The sequence below is a fragment of the Sebastes umbrosus genome, chromosome 13 (assembly GCF_015220745.1).
Source record: "Sebastes umbrosus isolate fSebUmb1 chromosome 13, fSebUmb1.pri, whole genome shotgun sequence".
NCBI classification, from domain to species: Eukaryota; Metazoa; Chordata; class Actinopteri; order Perciformes; family Sebastidae; genus Sebastes; species Sebastes umbrosus.
In genome coordinates, this window is record NC_051281.1 from 25934919 (window position 1) to 25952268 (window position 17350).

At 40.3% G+C, this 17350-nt stretch overlaps 1 protein-coding gene across 8 annotated transcripts in view; it reads left to right on the top strand.

The window, feature by feature from the left end:
• tns1b (tensin 1b) overlaps window positions 1-17350 on the top strand; it is a 205480-nt gene that overhangs the window by 112953 nt on the left and 75177 nt on the right. For all 8 annotated transcript variants that reach the window (XM_037790812.1, XM_037790813.1, XM_037790815.1 and 5 more), the window contains one exon: window positions 3522-3560. In XM_037790812.1, coding sequence (XP_037646740.1) covers window positions 3522-3560 — 39 coding nt within the window. The remainder of the gene's footprint in view (window positions 1-3521; window positions 3561-17350) is intronic.

The following is a 17350-nucleotide window of genomic DNA, read 5'->3' on the forward strand; positions in this document are numbered from 1 at the left end:
CTGCAGGTGGACTAGATGTCGCCAGCTTGCAGGGCAGAGGCAGCGTCTGGTGGAAACACTGACCAGGCCTGAGGAGCCAGGGCAGAAGGAGGGAGGGGGGGGACGGCACGTCGTTGTGCATGGAGTGATAAGGATGGCGGAGTAGGAAGGGGGTTATGGGGAACGGAGGGGGTTATGGGAGGGTTAGAATAACTTGTAGTGGAGGTGATTTGAGCCAGACGGAGATTCAGTACCCTGTCGTCTCCAGACACACTCCACCATGCCAGACGAAATTCTCAAAAACAAGAGACGCATTCCACTGCGATGCCATCATTCAAGTAGGCTGTTGATACATAATACAACATGTTGGGCAGACTGCAGGAAAGAGGAACATTCTGATTTTGGCATCACTTTGGAGATTTTGAATTTGACATCTCACAAGCTTGCATGGGAAGGTGCTAACAGCCAGTGTATTGGGGCATGTCTTAAATTTAGGCACTGTCTCACTTTTCCTATCAGTGTATCAGCTGCTTCTGCGTCTAAAAGGGACTAAATGTAATCTGATAAAGGTCATTTCCTGTTTAGAGTTAACATTCCTGTATTCCAGATGGGGTAACAGCTCTAAAAGAGACTTTAATGACCCAAGGTGACTTTGTTAATCCAATCAGCCATCCTAACACAGCAATGACCGTCATTCAGTGGTCCATTTAGTTTGGTTTGAAACCAACCATGGTGGATAGTCAAATTAGATAATACGTTAACCATACTAGCTGTTTGGAGCTTTGCCAGTTTTAAATTACTTAGTTGGGGTTGGAATTAGAGCCTTGGAGGGCAGTATTAGCATATTGTATATATATCCATATCAGCGTATACTGTATGTAGGACGATAAGTCATAATAATAAGAGATTGTAGTAAAGAAATGCCAAAAATATGTTGAAGCAGTTTTAGAAAATGAGTCCTGCTCAGGACATATCTTGAATAAAAAAAAAGAATAAATTATAAATATAAAAATAAATAATAATAAAAAAAAAAATAAAAAATAAAAATAATCTTTATCAAAAATATTTTCATATATTATGTGTTAATGTAAAATGTAAACAAAACAAAAAAAGTCAGCCAAGGTCAGTCAATATACTTTTTTTTTTTAAACCCTCTTAAATACTGATATCTATATTGGCCTCAAAAATCAAATATTGGTTTGGTATCATTGCGTCTCAGGTAGGGCTATCAGTCGATTAAAGTATTTTATTTATATTATATTTCCATAGTTAAACGCGATTAATCGCACATTAATAACACATTTTTCATTGGTTCAAAATGCACCTTAAAGGGAGATTTGTCAAGTATTTAATACTCTATCAACATGGGAGTGGGCAAATACGTTTGTCTTATGCAAATGTATGTAAATATTTATAATCGGAAATCAATTAACATCACAAAACACAGACAAATATTGTCCAGAAACCCTCACAGGTACTGCATTTAGCATAAAAAATATGCTCAAATCACAACATGACAAACTCAAGCCCAACAGGCAACGCGTTATTATCACGTTAACTTTGATAGCCCTAATCTCAGGGTGATATTTAAAACATTATCCAAAATATCTACTATCTGAACTAAGCTGTGATACATTCTGCATGCATGTAACTCTCAGTCCAATTTCAGGCCAATTTCATTCTGTAAAGCTGCAACAAAAGCATGCAGCGTTTTAGGCCAGAATTGTATTTCATTTTTTGCGGGCAAACGCGGAATGTGCTTCCTTGAACGGTAACAAAAAGCAGACCCCAACAGAGCAGTGGGCTTGTGTCCATGCAATGACGCAATTAGTCTTGGATAAGGAGAGTGGTGGAGTAGTAGCAAAGATGAAAGGTGCTTTTAGAGGTCAACGGCTGTGATAACCCCCCGAGCCGAGGCCTAATCTTTCAAAGCTAAAACAGACACTGTTCTATGTTAGTAATAAAGGAAGGATGAAGGATACGAACAGGTCAAAAGCCCACTGGAATCATAAAGCTGTCCTGTTTGCCGTTTGTCAGTCATCTGTAGAGGAGATGGTACGTGGTACATGGCTAACTGGTGAAAATTAAGTTAGAAGGGATTTTCTTCTGCGTGCAGCGTCAGAAGAGTGATGGTGAAACGGGAGCAAAGGGGCAGAATGCAGACAGGCACAGGAAGGAAACATCAGCGGGGACATCCTGTTTGTGTTCATCCTCATCAGGGGGGGTCATCTTTTTCTGGAAACACTTCATTTGAATCTTCTGTTAGAGGACATTATCATTATATTCTTCCTGTTTAGCAGCCTCGGTCCTCATGCTCTTGCTCCGAGCTCAAGAAATGATTATAGAAACTGTCGGACGGTAATCGGATTAGCTCGGGCACTTGACAGATCATGAGTTCTGTTGCAGGCTAACTTCTGCTGGTACTTCAGTTGTGTTAAACAATATTGTGCAAATTTGTGGTGGCGACGCGCTTTGAGTTCAGGCTGGTGGACGCCAACGGTAGAGTACGAGCAGGAACGCAGGGAGGCATCTGATTGGTTCTTTCCATGCGGAGCTCGAGGCAGTGATTGGTAGACGTTTTTACAGGATTACAGCAGCTACAGATGACGGCTCTTTTCCAGTCCTCTTTTAGAGCTCATCAGTAATGGATCGCTGTCGCCGTGTAAAGACCATTTTAACCAATATGACAAATAGTATATACTGGATAACATCGTCAACCCTGCCTTTAAGCTTTTCAATCATGTCGTTACTTCCATGTCCTTTGGACATGATCACATTTCTGAGTTCTGTAGCCATTATTGTAGCGGTAATGCTCGACCAGTGCCAATTCTAAACACTGTCCTTTACTGATGGAGATGCTACATACAGTACATTAATGTACCATTTCCACTGCATGGTACTGCACGATTATACTTAACTCGACTCACTCTTTTTTTGGTTTTCCATAAGCAGAAGTTGTGGATAGTACCTGGTACTTTTTTTGTTACCACCTCTGTCAAGGTTCCGAGCGAGCTGAGCCGATACTAGAAGGTGGAGTTAAAACACTGCAGACCACTGATTGGTCAGAGACCAAAACTGAGCCACATCTATGGGGCTTATAGGGACCGATAATGCCTATTTAATAGCCACAGTCTAATCGGCTGACCAAAAACAGTAAAGCTGTGGGCCGTAAAACCAAAAACACAAACTGAAAAACGCAAAAAAATGGAGCTGAGGGGGACTGCAAAGTCTGGTGGTGATTCTCTGTGGGTTCGTCCCTTCTAAATTAAACATAGTCATTTATTACATAGTTAATACAGGATGTTGATTAGTGCAGCTTTATGTCCAATGAAGCCTGTCTGCATATACATACAGTAACTACATCATTGGCTGCATGTTAAATGGTGTTGGGCGCCCTTTCCAGATATGAAGCTATAAAGCCTTGCCGAAATTCAACGAATGCAGGAATGTTACAAGTCCATTGCTGTTTATAATGTTCATGTCATAAAATAACTGCAAAATAAGCAACAATGTGACTGACCAGTTCTATTTCTTGCTTTTAGGTGTCTTCGTCTTGTGTTCCAGCGACAAACTACGAGCTGGTAAGTAACACTTTTTTTTCTTTTTCTCTTTTGGTTTAGTAATTGCTTCCATGCTGTACGTGCTCAGCAGGCATTATTGGGTCCTTCCTGGTGCAGAATTATTGCAAACAGGGTTGGAAAGTAACAGCCTCTATCAGCTACACTAACAAGGTAGTTACTGTTGCACATAATGAACCATTATCTGGAGCCCCCCCTGAGACAAACTTGTGATTTGGGGCTATATACAGTAAATGAACCGGTCTTTGCTTTGCCAGTGTTTGGCAGTTGCTTTTTTGCTAAAACTGTAAAAAGGTGATTTTATGATGAAGTTTTGGATCTATTGGCAGCTGTGGCATGAAAACCCCCTAGATAAGAACGGTAAATAAAAAGCTGTGTCCTTGAATCTGCTATATCATGATGACGTCTTTTGGTGTTTGAGTCTGAGACTGAGTATGAAAGTGATTTTCGCAAGGGCAATAAAAAACAAAAAACATGCTTGCTCTGTTGCCTTATTTGGTATAGGCATTAGAAGCCGTGTTAGACTTGGAGATTATGTGCTCACTCTCTTTCTCGCATGTTGTGCGTTTAAACGGTTTTGGGTGCTTGACAAACCAAAGCAAATATCCCCTGCACTTTTCTACGCTTGCTGAGAAAATATTTCTCGAAATGTCTTGTTTTTCTTTCATAAAAGCTGCAGTGATCAAGCGAGAACATGTTATTATCCTCTGCAGATGCTTTCGCACTAGATGCTTTCTACATGAAGGCATCTGTTTGAGATGTGCCGCCGCACGGGCCAAGCTTTCTTGGCATTGCTAAAGGGGCTGCTCTGCAGACCCTGAGCTCTTTGGTTTCTGAAATGAACACTTTTGGACACAGAGTACCAACACCTTACCCTATCACAGTACATGTTGGCCTCCATATGACATAAACATTACACTTCTAATGATCTGAAATGCTCTTTTTTTATGACCACATCTGCAGACACACAGTACACAGGAAAACATTTGTTAGTGAAGTTGTTTGGTTCAGTTGACTTCGTTTTCAGTGAGTCAATGCAAACACAGAATAGAATCTGTTCTTCCCCATCAATGATCTGTTTTAATAGACTGAAAAAGAGCCTGAAGGAAATAGAAGCCGCAGGGCATCTGCCTCCATTTTATCTCTTTTTATCCTGGCTTGCCAACAGGAGTCTCCCCAGAGGCTTTTGTGGCTGCATTAAAGCTGCTGATTGCTCTCATAAATGCTGATGAGCTGAGATGTAAAACATTTGTTGGTTTACCTTCACCACTGAGGAAAGTGGAGGGGAAAAAAAGAGAATAAAACTGGCTTTCAAGGCTAATAATGGCAGTTTTTTTTAGCCTCAAATACATGGAGAACACAGGCACTGGAAAAATACGAGATATAATAATTAGGGCTGTCAATCCATTAAAATATTGAATCGTGATTAAACACAAATTAATTGCACATTTTTTATCTGTTCAAAATGTGATTTGTCAAGTATTTAATACCCTTATGAATGACAAAATAATGATATTAATGACATTAATTAATAACATAATGTCATTATTTAATGTCTTAATGACAAATATTGTCCAGAAACCCTCACAGGTACTGCGTTTAGCATAAAGAATATGCTCAAATCATAACATGGCAAACTCAAACCCAACAGGCAACAACAGCTGTCAGTGTGTCAGTGTGCTGACTTGACTATGACTTGCCCCAAACTGCATGTGATTATCATAAGGTGGGAATATCTGTAAATTGGAGACTCGTGGGTACCCAGAGAACCCATTTACATTCACATATCTTGAGGTCAAAGGTCAAAGGGACCCCTTTGAAAATGGCCATTTCAGTTTTTCCTCAGCAAAATATAGCGTAAGTTATAGCATGACATGGTTGGTACCAAGAGATTCCTTAGGTTTTCTAGTTTATATGATGCCAATATCTTCACTCTGGCTTTAAAACTGAGCGCGTTACAACCTCCTAAGATCGATTGTGTTAATGCGTTATGCACCTGAAGCTGAGTTAGGGTGAGGGCCCTGCTGTGCTGAATTCAATTTCTATGAGATGATTAAGTCATTCTACTTGTGCACACAGTATGTGTCATCCCTCTGGTAGTGGCTCCGTATGACAGGAACTGGAAGGCGCTGTTTGTGTTTGTGTGTGTGGACGTGCGAGCATGCATGCCTTGCGAGCGTTCCAAGCGGCAGTGCTCCAGCCTGAGGTGTGTGTCAGCTCTCCTCCAGCACCTTGTTTGGTGAATTCCTTCCTTCACAGACTGAGACTAGCATGATTTACCGCCCCGCTCAGGTGCAGACTGATTGCAACATCGACCATATATTAACTTAGTCGGGGGAAAAATGTTTGAAAAAAACAACCCTTTTGAGAATCCAGACATTCCACTCAGATGGGACGACGCACAAAAACAATACACTGCTCTATTACCAGATGATGATGTTCCATTCTGAATTAAATGAACAATTTGATATTTAGAATAACAAGTGCTAAGAGGTGCTCTTTACCATTTTTTAGTAAAACAATTATTAGGGCTGTCAATCGATTAAAGTATTTAATCACAATTAATGACATTGCATTGCATGATTGTCTTTAATTAATCATGATTAAAAGCAAATTAATCACACATTTTTATCTGTTCAAAATGTACCTTATATGGAGATTTGTCGAGTATTTAATACTCTATCAACATTGGTGTTGACAAATATGCTTGCTTTATGCAAATGTATGTATCTATTTATTACTAGAAATCCATTAACAACACAAAACTATGACAAATATTGTCCAGAAACCCTCACAGGTACTGAGCAATATCTGTCTGTTTTCACACTGTGGATGTTCGTACTTAGTTGGCCACTACAGCTTTGCTAACTAGGAATTTTACAAGGCTGCACCTGCACTTACAAGTAAATTTAGTGTAATTATGAAATTAGCGGCCTCTTAGTCCTGATTGGAGTAAGTTACCCTAACTACAGAGTCCACAGAGTGAATTTAGAAACATCCCACGGTGGGAAGGTGATGCCAACTGGCAGTCCGTTTATTGTAATTGACGATGTGTTGTTGGAAGATCCCACCCAACGGCGATGATGACAGAAGAGACTACCCCCAACCGGACCCCTGCACTTTGGACGTGCACGGCGTGCTGTAAAGCATGCTGGGAGCATTCCTCAGATGTGCCCTCATGTCGAGCCGGCTCTGCCAGGAATAGGTTTTACTTTGCACAAACACAAAGCATGGATGGAGGGAGAGAGAGGGGGAGAGAGATATTGCGGTGACGTAGACTGCACATCTGAACACATGCCCCCCCAGAAACACACATAAAGAATGCATGCACCCACAGGGAAAGATACACACACACACACACACGCTCAGAAAACCATAAACCACTAACACCTACGTCATCCAGCTTCTTTTTTTTTTTAATATAGGTCTTGTGTAGTGGGGGAACAGGGCCAGGACATTGCTGAGTAATGAGTAACTGCAGGGCAAAGATGGTCTAGATGTGGTCCAATTAGCGCTGTGTTTAGAACCACACATATTTCCCTGATGTGCCCTGTATTACGCTGTGTATACAAGCACCAACCAGGCATCCTGTAATGATATCCAGTATGATCCCAGTTCCCTGGGAATGTGCAAACTAGGCCATAAAAAAACCTGTTTAAAATTGAACCAAGAGCCAGGCGTCATGCGTTAGTGTTTTTTATGTGTTCTACGTAATGATCCAGCCGGCGTTATAGTGTGTATATATTACATAAGGGTGCTCTACGAAGGACTGAACGTCTTGGTACATTTTTTCCCTGCAGGCATCCACTTCAGCTGAGATGGAGGAAAGATAGAGTGAGAAAGTTAAATACAGGGTCAAAGTGAGAAAGTCGCTTTGATGCTGATGATCTTGTTTGACACGATTAACGATCCAAATGCAACCCCAACTCCCACTCCTTCATTAATTGCCCGGTTAGCAGCCGTGGCACAACCGATTAGGTTTTGGTGGTCAAAGGTCAAGGTCACTGTGACCTCACGTTCGTCCCATTCTTGTGAATGTTGTGTTATCTCGGGAACGCCTTTAGCAAATTATTTCAAATTTGGCATAAACGTTCACTTGGACTCAAGGATGAGCTAATTCGATTTTGGTGGTCAAAGGTCAAGGTAATCAGGTGACCTCACAAAATATGTTTTCGGCCATAACTCAAAAATTCATATGTATGAAAACAATTTCACACAAATATCTAACAGGATAAAATGATGTAGCGATGACAATTTGGACAGACGTGGATGTGAACTAGAGATTTTCCGATACCATTTTTTCCTTCGCGATACTGATTCCGATACCTGAACTTGCGGTATCGCCCAATACCAAGTACCGATCCAATACCAGCGTGATAAAAAAATATAGTTGTATTATTGTTTAACAGCTGTTAACTACTGACCATGTATGGATGTGATGATTAATATCTTTGTTGTATGGCCTAGTTCAGGTTAAACTCTTTGTAAAATATGAACAAATACACACAGAGAATGACTGCAATAGAATTTCTTTTATTATTCAGTTCGTCAGTTACAAAGAACTTAAATAAATGAAGCTAGGAATAAATAACAATTCCATATTGTCCTAGCGGTCTCCTCAGTGGACAGCCTGAGTGCTAATTTGTTCTGCATGGTGCAATATTCACACACTCTACTGGAATCTACTGCCCCCCCTCCAAACGGAAGCCTTACATACTGGACATATCAATGTTTTACTTGTTGGATTATCCACTGTGAAATATTATGTAATGGTTGGCATTTTCTTTGCTCTGACTACCGTTACACTCTCCACTAGCACTGCACTGTTGTTGTTTGCTATCACCACGTGACAAACTAGCTGCAGTCAGTTCTTCTTCGCTGCTCTAAAACAGTAGTTGCCAGTGGCAGCAATGATACATACAGGGTGAGAACACAGTGAAGGCTACTGATTTTGCCCGGCGAAGAAGAATTGATTTCAGGTTAGACAAGTTTTTTTATATATTATACTAGCTTGTCGCGAAGGAGGTTAAATAACGCCCCAAACTTATGCTAAATTTTGTCGAGGAAAAACTGGCATGACCATTTACAAAGGGATCCCTTGACCTTGACGAGTCTCCCTTTACAGACATGCCCACTTTATGATAATAACATGCAGTTTGGGGCAAATCATAGTCAAGTCAGCACACTGACACACTGACAGCTGTTGTTGCCTGTTGGGCTGCAGTTTGTCATGTTATGATTTGAGCAAATTTTTTTAAATGCAGTACCTGTGAGGGTTTCTGGACAATATTTGTCATTGTTTTGTGTTGTTAATTGATTTCCAATAATAAATATATACATACATTTGCATAAAGCAGCATATTTTTCCACTCCCATGTTGATAAGAGTATTAAATACTTGACAAATCTCCCTTTAAGGTACATTTTGAACAGATAAAAATATGCGATTCATTTGCGATTAACTATTTTAATCGATTGACATCCCTAATACATACTTGTCTATTAAATAAATGATTTCAATATATACAGAACATTCTCAGATTTCACGTGCATGAGCAGTTCAGTAAGGCCAAAGAAATGAAAAAAATATATATATTGTAGTGATGAAGTACAGTCGTCTAGATAAGGCATGCACAATTCCTTTTCACTTTTTTTTCCTGATGTTTCTGTGTTATTACCATATTGGGACAGATGCAGAGTTGAAATATTAAGAGTGGATGAATTTAGTAGGTGTGTGTGTGTGTGTGTGTGTACACTCAAGGAGTCAAAAGATTTGGCAGCAGATGCCTATCGAGCGTCCCTCCTCTCTCCTCTCTCACATGTTGCAGAAGGCTTTTGGTTACATAACAGAGAGAGCGGTCCGGTCGCTATCAGTAGGAGCAGGGACACAGAGGAGCGCTATGTGAGAAACACAGAGAAGGCAGAGGTGGTTTAGGGTCACAGACAGCTCAGGGTTTTTTCCCACAGCGAGGGCCGTCCACTCTCCTCTCCTCTGGTCCGTAGGGATCCCTGGCATTTTGGAAGCCCCCCCGCCCCCCCTCTATACCTCAAGGGGGGTGGGAACGGGAATAAGCATACGCACTCCAACCCGAACCCTAACCCCGGACACACACAGCCTCCCCTCCCTCAGCACTACACTATGTTTACATATCTGGGACATGGCTGTGTGAACGCTGCAGATGAAGGACCGCGGAGCATGAGAGAGGAACAGCTGTGTGTGTGTGTGTGTGTTTGTGTGTGTGTGCGCTTTTGCTTGTGTGTTATTGAGACTGATGAAGTGGTAGCGTTGGACCATAAGTGAATGTTATTTATCAATTTTTAGAGGTATCATATAGTTATGAATATGCAACAAAGACTCACGGCAGTTCTTGAAATAGTTACAAAATTGTATCTATTTGATTCGTATACATGGATATGAATTTTGCATTTTTTTTCGTGACGCTCAGCATGACATATGTGTTTTCCTACGAATGTTCAGCAACACGTGATGCACGTGTCAATTTGCACTCCAGTCTTTTCAAAATAAAACTACTTAGTTAGGTTTAGGAAAAGATCGTGGTTTGGGTTAAAATAACACCGGAAGTGGCATAATTTAAGTACAGAAGTTACGTTCTGGTTTCACACGGGACACAAACAGCCATCTCCTGGGCGAAAGTCCAGTGTTTTTTGACCCACCTATCCACCCCGACCTCCTGCCTACGCGGTGTTCGCCGATCTTTAGAATTCCTGGTTCACAATTACGAGGATTACATCTAAATTGATTTTGTGCTGAACATCACAATTTTTTTTTTTTAATTTGTGTCTATGTACACGAATCAATACAATACATTGTGTGACTATTTCACGAACTGCTGTGTGACTGGCCTAGAATATGACCAAAGCAGTATGTAACATGTCAATTATGTAAATAATGCTACAATATAAAAAAAATACTGTAAATGTAAAGAGATATAAGTACTATAATTGAAAATAAGAAAATGAGAATATAAAAAATATGAAATATGTACAAATATTTGCATGAAGACGTGCAATATATAGCTTATAACCACAGTGCAAAAAAGGTAAATACAAAATGACTTTAAGTAAATACAAACTGCTGAGAAGTGGGATCTATTAAGTGTGTTGAATATAAATGCCATTAAGGTATAATAAGAAATGAATAAGAATATTTCTTGAATGTACAGTATAAATGCAGTATTAATGACAGTATTGGACAGTTGAATTATTGCACAAATTATTGTACAGTTAAGTCAGTGTTGTTTATAGCAGCTGACGGGTGAACTAAGTCCTTGTCCAGTGTATGAGGGAGGAGTTGCAAAGTGTGATGGCTAAATACTATGCATATTTGTATGTCACATGTTTTTACATGAGGGAGAAGAAAGCCTGAATGTTTGGATGATTTACACTGAAAACTGAAGTGAACCGACAGCAAGCATTAATTTGTCCCCTCAGCTTTGAACATTGCGTTTTCAACATTACATTTAGCATCTTTTAAGCCAAACAGGAAGTGTCTCTGGGGGGGCTTCAGCTCTAGCGGAGCAGGATTGCCTTTTTAGGCAGCCACTCGAGGGGAAAACATTTTTTTAGGGCTCTTGCCAAACAGCTGCGCTTTTACTTTGAAGGCAAACAAACACATTCGCCGTTTTCGCCCACTTCCTAAAAGTCGATAATCTCAGGAAGCTCTGTCACTGTAGGAATGAGCATCATTTTAGACTTCACATTTACTATCAGCTTCTCAGAGTGACATTAATAGCTGTTGCTGTTTCCAGCAGCTGTCTGAAGGAAGTATACTGTGAAGGACTGAGGCTTCAGGTAAACCATCATTATGCCAACTGGTGTCAAGGCCTGCAGTTTGTGTTTATTTCCACTAGAAGGCACTGTTGGGCATGTCAGCTCTGTGTCGCCCACTGTGATGTATAGTGTTTGATACAAAGGGGACACTCACAATACCGAGATATGAAGACAATCAGAGGGAGTATTTCTTTCCTCAGCCTGCATTGTTTTAAGTCAATTCAGCATTTATATTAGGATTTCTGTCGTCACTCTGCTGTCATCAACTGTCTCTTTACATGCATAAATGATGAAAGGGAGGTCACTTAGGTTTATGTCCACAGCCCTTCTGAGTGCTCCAAACATCGCCTTCAATCGCCAAAAAGCACATTCAATCACCATTCGGCCTCAACATGTTTTAATGTGTTCCTGCTTTGGCCTCCTGTGACTGGAACATGTCTCAAATGTTAAGTAGAAATTAGTACGAGCAGTGCTAATAAAACGTTAAAAAAGCTGGTAGTCTGCCATCTTTGTTATGGTTTCTGGCGCATGCTCAATACACAAAGTCATTGTTTCCCAAACGCTCCGTTTTACACATCCACACTGATACAAAGAGTTTTTCAAATTTTCACCTTAAAAGGCGTTTTCAAAAATCTACGTTTTTGTGACCCAGAACTCTGTTTGCGTGTAGACGAGAGGCTGAAACGTAGATTAAAATATCCGCTTTTAAAAATATCTGTATACGTGTAGACAAGGCCTCAGAAGAACCAACCACTCACTGTTTAGGTTTGCATTTTTCCTCAGCCTGCATTATTTTGGGACTTTTCATTGAGGCATGAATCGGTGAGAAAACACTGTCAAAATGTAGACTTTTTTCTGTTTTTGGGATGTGTTTATTTTTTTTGCAAATTAGGCCCATTGACAGTGATTTCGTTTAAGATTGCTTGCAATTTAGCATTCCATCTTTTCGTGTCATTACCGGCGAGGAATGCTGCATCTTTTCTCATCAAAGCAAAATGAAAGTATCTGCATCATTCCAGCAGCTTAGTTGAAAACACGAGCACATCGAGGCATGTCTAAGGCCTGCTATGCTCTCAGCGTGGGCGATTGTCCAAAATGCAGAGTGTAAACACAGGAGTAGAGCTGGTGCGTATAGCCGCTCTGCTGCCGGTCCAGATAGTGTGTGTGTGTGTGTGTGTGTTTTAACTTTCCAAAGAGTCGTCCTAAAACTGTATGGGGCCATTCAGGGTAGAAGGAGGGAAAGAGGGAGAGAGGGAGGAGGTGTGGGGGAGAGGAAAGGATGAGTGACACTCGGCACACACCCTTGGTCTGACTCACATATAGACACAAGGATATACTCCGAAAACAACAACGGAACTTCCCGTGTGTGGATACTTGCCAACCTGAAAAATAGGGAGGATTTCTAACCCAAATATGGCGGGATCTGGGGGTCCTCTCTCAGAAAGATTTGAGTTCAGAGACTTTGTTTACTGCATTGTGGTGACTTTTAAAGAATGAAAATAAAAAAAATAATAAGCATTTTTTTAATGTTAAATAGATCTGTTTTACAATTTTAAACTGAATAATTTGCCCCTCTGGCGTGAACTTCTGTGAATCTCTGGCATGAACAAATTAGCCAATTAGACTTTTGTCAGGCTATCAAATAAGCGTCATCAGTCGCTATAAGCCCCATAGATGTGGGTCAATAGGGGCCTACTACACCCACTAGTAGGTTTTATCATCTAATCACATGGTAGATCACCTAAAGAAGTTATAAAAGAACACAACAGCGAACACTCTACCGACCATAGTAATTATGACAGGAGCAGAAGCAGAAGTCAGGTGCTGTAGTATAGACAGCGTGAAACTCCATAAGGGACAGAGGTTGTTGACGATGGATGGGACACAAAGCACAGGGTTTTCACCCAGGAGACTGGAGTTCGTATCCAGTGTGAAACCAACAATGTGTAGTTGTCTTTGTGTTCGTAGTTATTTTAACCCAAAACACAATGTTTTCCTTAAACTTAACTTTTTTTTTTTTTGCCTAAACCTAAAGAAGTTGTAGTTTTATTGCCTAAACCTAAAAAAACGTTTTTGTTTGTGTTCAAAACGTGATGTTTCATTCAGTTTTACATGTTAGAACGTGTTGCTTTGAAGTTTCACTTTCACTTTTCAATGTAGTAGGCATAGTAGGCCCCTAATGACCCATATTTCCAATGGTTTGCGTCGCGCCACGACGGCTTTTCGCTATGAATGCTGTGATGTGCAGTTCTGCCAGGAAAAAACATTTAGTGTAGCTGTATTGTCGTCCGGATGGAAGTAGGTCTTATACACTCTGTACAGTGCCAGAAACAAGTTGTGATAATGAAAAGGGAAAAAAAGTGTATCAAATGAGAGAAAAGCTGGAGAATTGTGACACCGGAAGGAAACCGTATCCCGGGAAAATCGGTAGGATTGGCAAGTATGTGTGAGTGGTTAGTGATACTCACTCTATGGGGGAGCATCTGAACACACACCCAACAAACACACAATCACACACACACACACACACACAATCATTTGAATATAGCTATGGATAATGAGGTATTCTTTGTTATTGCATGCTCAGCTCACTGACTTAATGTCAACGCTGAATTGTTCCAACACTCACAATCACTGCTGTCTGTTTCCTGTCACAGAGCAATACTCGCTCTCTTTCCTCATCTCAAACCCACACTCATACACCCAGAGCGGTGATTTTAACCGCTCTACTGTCCGCACCGAGCGGGCTGGGCCCGGCTAAATGGGCTGCGTCTCGAGCTCTAAAGATGAACGGCTGTATATTTAGCCCTGGGTCGTTTCCCCAGAGGCGCTGCTTTGGGCTACGTTTATCCCAGCCACTCAGAGGGAGTTGGGGGGTTGGTGGGACTCCCAGCATGCCCCTGCTTTCCTAAAGGAGCGGGCTATAATTTGGTAAATTGGTCAAAGGATCTACTGTGCTCATGTGAAAGAAAGCACATGCTACGGCACTGGCAGAGATAAAGAGCTGTGGGTGAAAGTCACACTCTGATATGCTGTACTTATTATATGGGACAGACACGTGGCTGCGTCCACGCTCTCTCATCATGTGTATGTTTCCGCGCGACAGTTTTCATAAGGACACTCGAGTTTGAGTAACAAAGCGGACTCAGACTTGTCGTATTGCATGTAATTATAGCTCGCCTGTGAATAAGCTGTGTGTTGTATTCTTGAAGGTAATACTAACCTATGTTCAGCTCAAGAGGGCAAAGAAGGGAAATTCCGATATATTAATTTTTTATAATCAGTAGATCGCTGGCAGAAGTTGTCCAAAAAGGCCAATATCGGTAAATTATGACAGAATGCAGATGCTCTGTCACCTCCCAGATTTATTCATTCTGCGATATGAAACAGGAAATGATGAACTTGTTTTCCTTTTAGGTAAAATGTTATCATACTATTCATCTGTTATTATGTCTGTTATTATTTTGCTACCACATGGGAGATCAACAGTCTGTATTTAGCTCCTCTCATGAGAACAAATGCAATATGATGCTCAGCTGACTAGGCCAAGGTGATGGCATGGCTCCGAGCTAGTGATGTGCCAAGGACTATCTGCAATAGATAAAGTTTTTCTCTCCTCCCTTTTAAGTTGATAGAATGACTGTCTAAACGATATCCATAGTTGGAGAAATAAGACGTGTACTTTCATAAAGTGCTCTGGAAATGCCAGGTTTGTGTTTTCCATCTCCCTGCAGGTGCTACAAAGCTCTTGGCTATAAAACAATTACCGCCATCTTTTGTAATTATCTTTAAAGACCATACTGGTGTTTTTGATTTGAGTGGCAACAGTCTGCTCTGTGGTGGTGTGGCTGACATCTACTGTTGTTAGGCCTCTCACAATAACTACTTTTGTTGGACGATATATTGTCCCAGAAATAATTGCGATAAACAATATTATCATTTTAAGGCCATTTTATGTCACCGATATAATGATAGCATAATAGCATAATAATGCAAGTACAGCCTTTTTAAAGAGCAATGAACTTTTAATTCTTAAAAATATTCAGACATTGGAATTGGAATGTGAATTTCTTTTTTTTTAATATTCTAAGTACATAAACAATACATAAAATGGGCTCTCGGGCTCGGTTAACTAAAATGCGCAATGTCTGGGCAATGCCCCAGTCTTATAATGGTCGGGGAAACCCTGCTGTTTATTCTGGCATCATGTTGGCCAAAATTTGGTGACATTCTTATGTAAACAAACACGCATTTAAACACAATATACAAACACAAAAAAACGCAATATCGAGGTCAGCAAAAGTGATCGGGGTCATGTCCATATATTGAAAGATAAGTCGATAATGTGAAAATTATCAAGGTCATGTCCGTATATCGTACAATCAGTCTATAACGTAATAATGATCGAGGTCATGTCTGTATAGTATGATATGTCAATAATGTAAAAATGATCGAGGTCATGTCAGTATATTTTAACGATAAGTAGATAATGTAAAAATAATCAAGGTCATGTCCATATATCGTACAGTAAGTCGTTAACGTAAAAATTTTCAAGGTCATGTCCATATATCGTACAATAAGTTAACGTAAAAATGATCGTGGTCATGTCCGTTTATAATACGATAAGTCGATAACGTAAAAATAATAGGTCATTTTACTGTTTTCCCACTTTCCCAGTCAGAAACTAATAAATGCCTTAGGACAGAGTTATGTCAAACAGCAATGTTAAGCTATTGTGGCTCAATTGCTGAGCGTCTATGGGATCAAATAACATAATCATGATCCCATAGGCATAGGCCCATCCCATCTGAGGGAGACCCACAGTCTCAGACTGTGAAATCCCCTGCTTTAGATAAATATATTAATTGCATTTTCTTTGGTCTTAATGCAGACAACAAACAATATGACCATGACTGGTATGGGAGTGCCACATCAAGCTGTTTGATTAGGAGCGCTTGGTTTGATGTGATAGATCTCCCTGCTGATGCGAATGTGGCATGATCTTCATGTATAAATAAGACTGCACTACATGATACAATTAATCCTGCAGCCTTAAGCCCCCGTCACACCAGATTGTGGCATAATAAAAAAATTAATTTGCATGTCTTCAAGAAATATGTTGTTCTAGAAACTTGGTGACGTGGGGACTACTTGCAGGGCTAGTTTCTGAGCTTCTCTAGCTGGCGCCCCGATGGCTAACATGCTAGCGCTAGTCAGTAGGTCTGGGACGATACACCTATCTCCTGATTCGATACTATCACGATACTTGAGTACCGATTCGTTATGTATTACAATTTTGAAGTATTAATTATTTAAGTATCAATTTATTGCGACTTCTAGGAACTTTTAATACTAAAAAATATCTAAAATAATACATTAAAATGTTTTGTCATATAATATATATGAAATTTATTGTAAGGAATTATTTTTATTTTTTTTCCAGCAACCCCAAAAAATCAAAGGATAAACATTTCCCAAATTCACAAATTAGTGGTATTTTCTTTTAAAGGACATGTAATGTTTTATACTTCTGGTGAATATAATCCAATCAATCTTATTTCCATATATGTATTTTGTATAAAGTTCCCTTTGTTAACATCTTATTTTGAAAACCGGACGTAGTCACATGTGTATGCTTCTACTAACTTCTCCAAGGTGGTCTCTAGCTCTCCCATCAGCTCCGTTCTCTTTATACATCCATGGTCAGCTCCATCGGGGCCGTTTGAATGCATTTAACATAAATGTCTGCATATGGTGCTCTACAGTTGTAGCGTCAGCCCATTTGACCACGGAGATGAGAGCGATGGCTGGCTTGACCGCACGTTACCGGGATACGATAACATTTCCTGTCCATGACAAAGTTAGCATGCAGCTTTAGCCGTGATGTCTAGCTCTGCTTTTCTTGCAATGTGTGAAACCCAAAGTGTTTCCATACTTTACTGGATGCGTAGTGTTTACCACTTTGGATTTAATATGTGAGGGTTCAAGTCCTATCCACGCGGA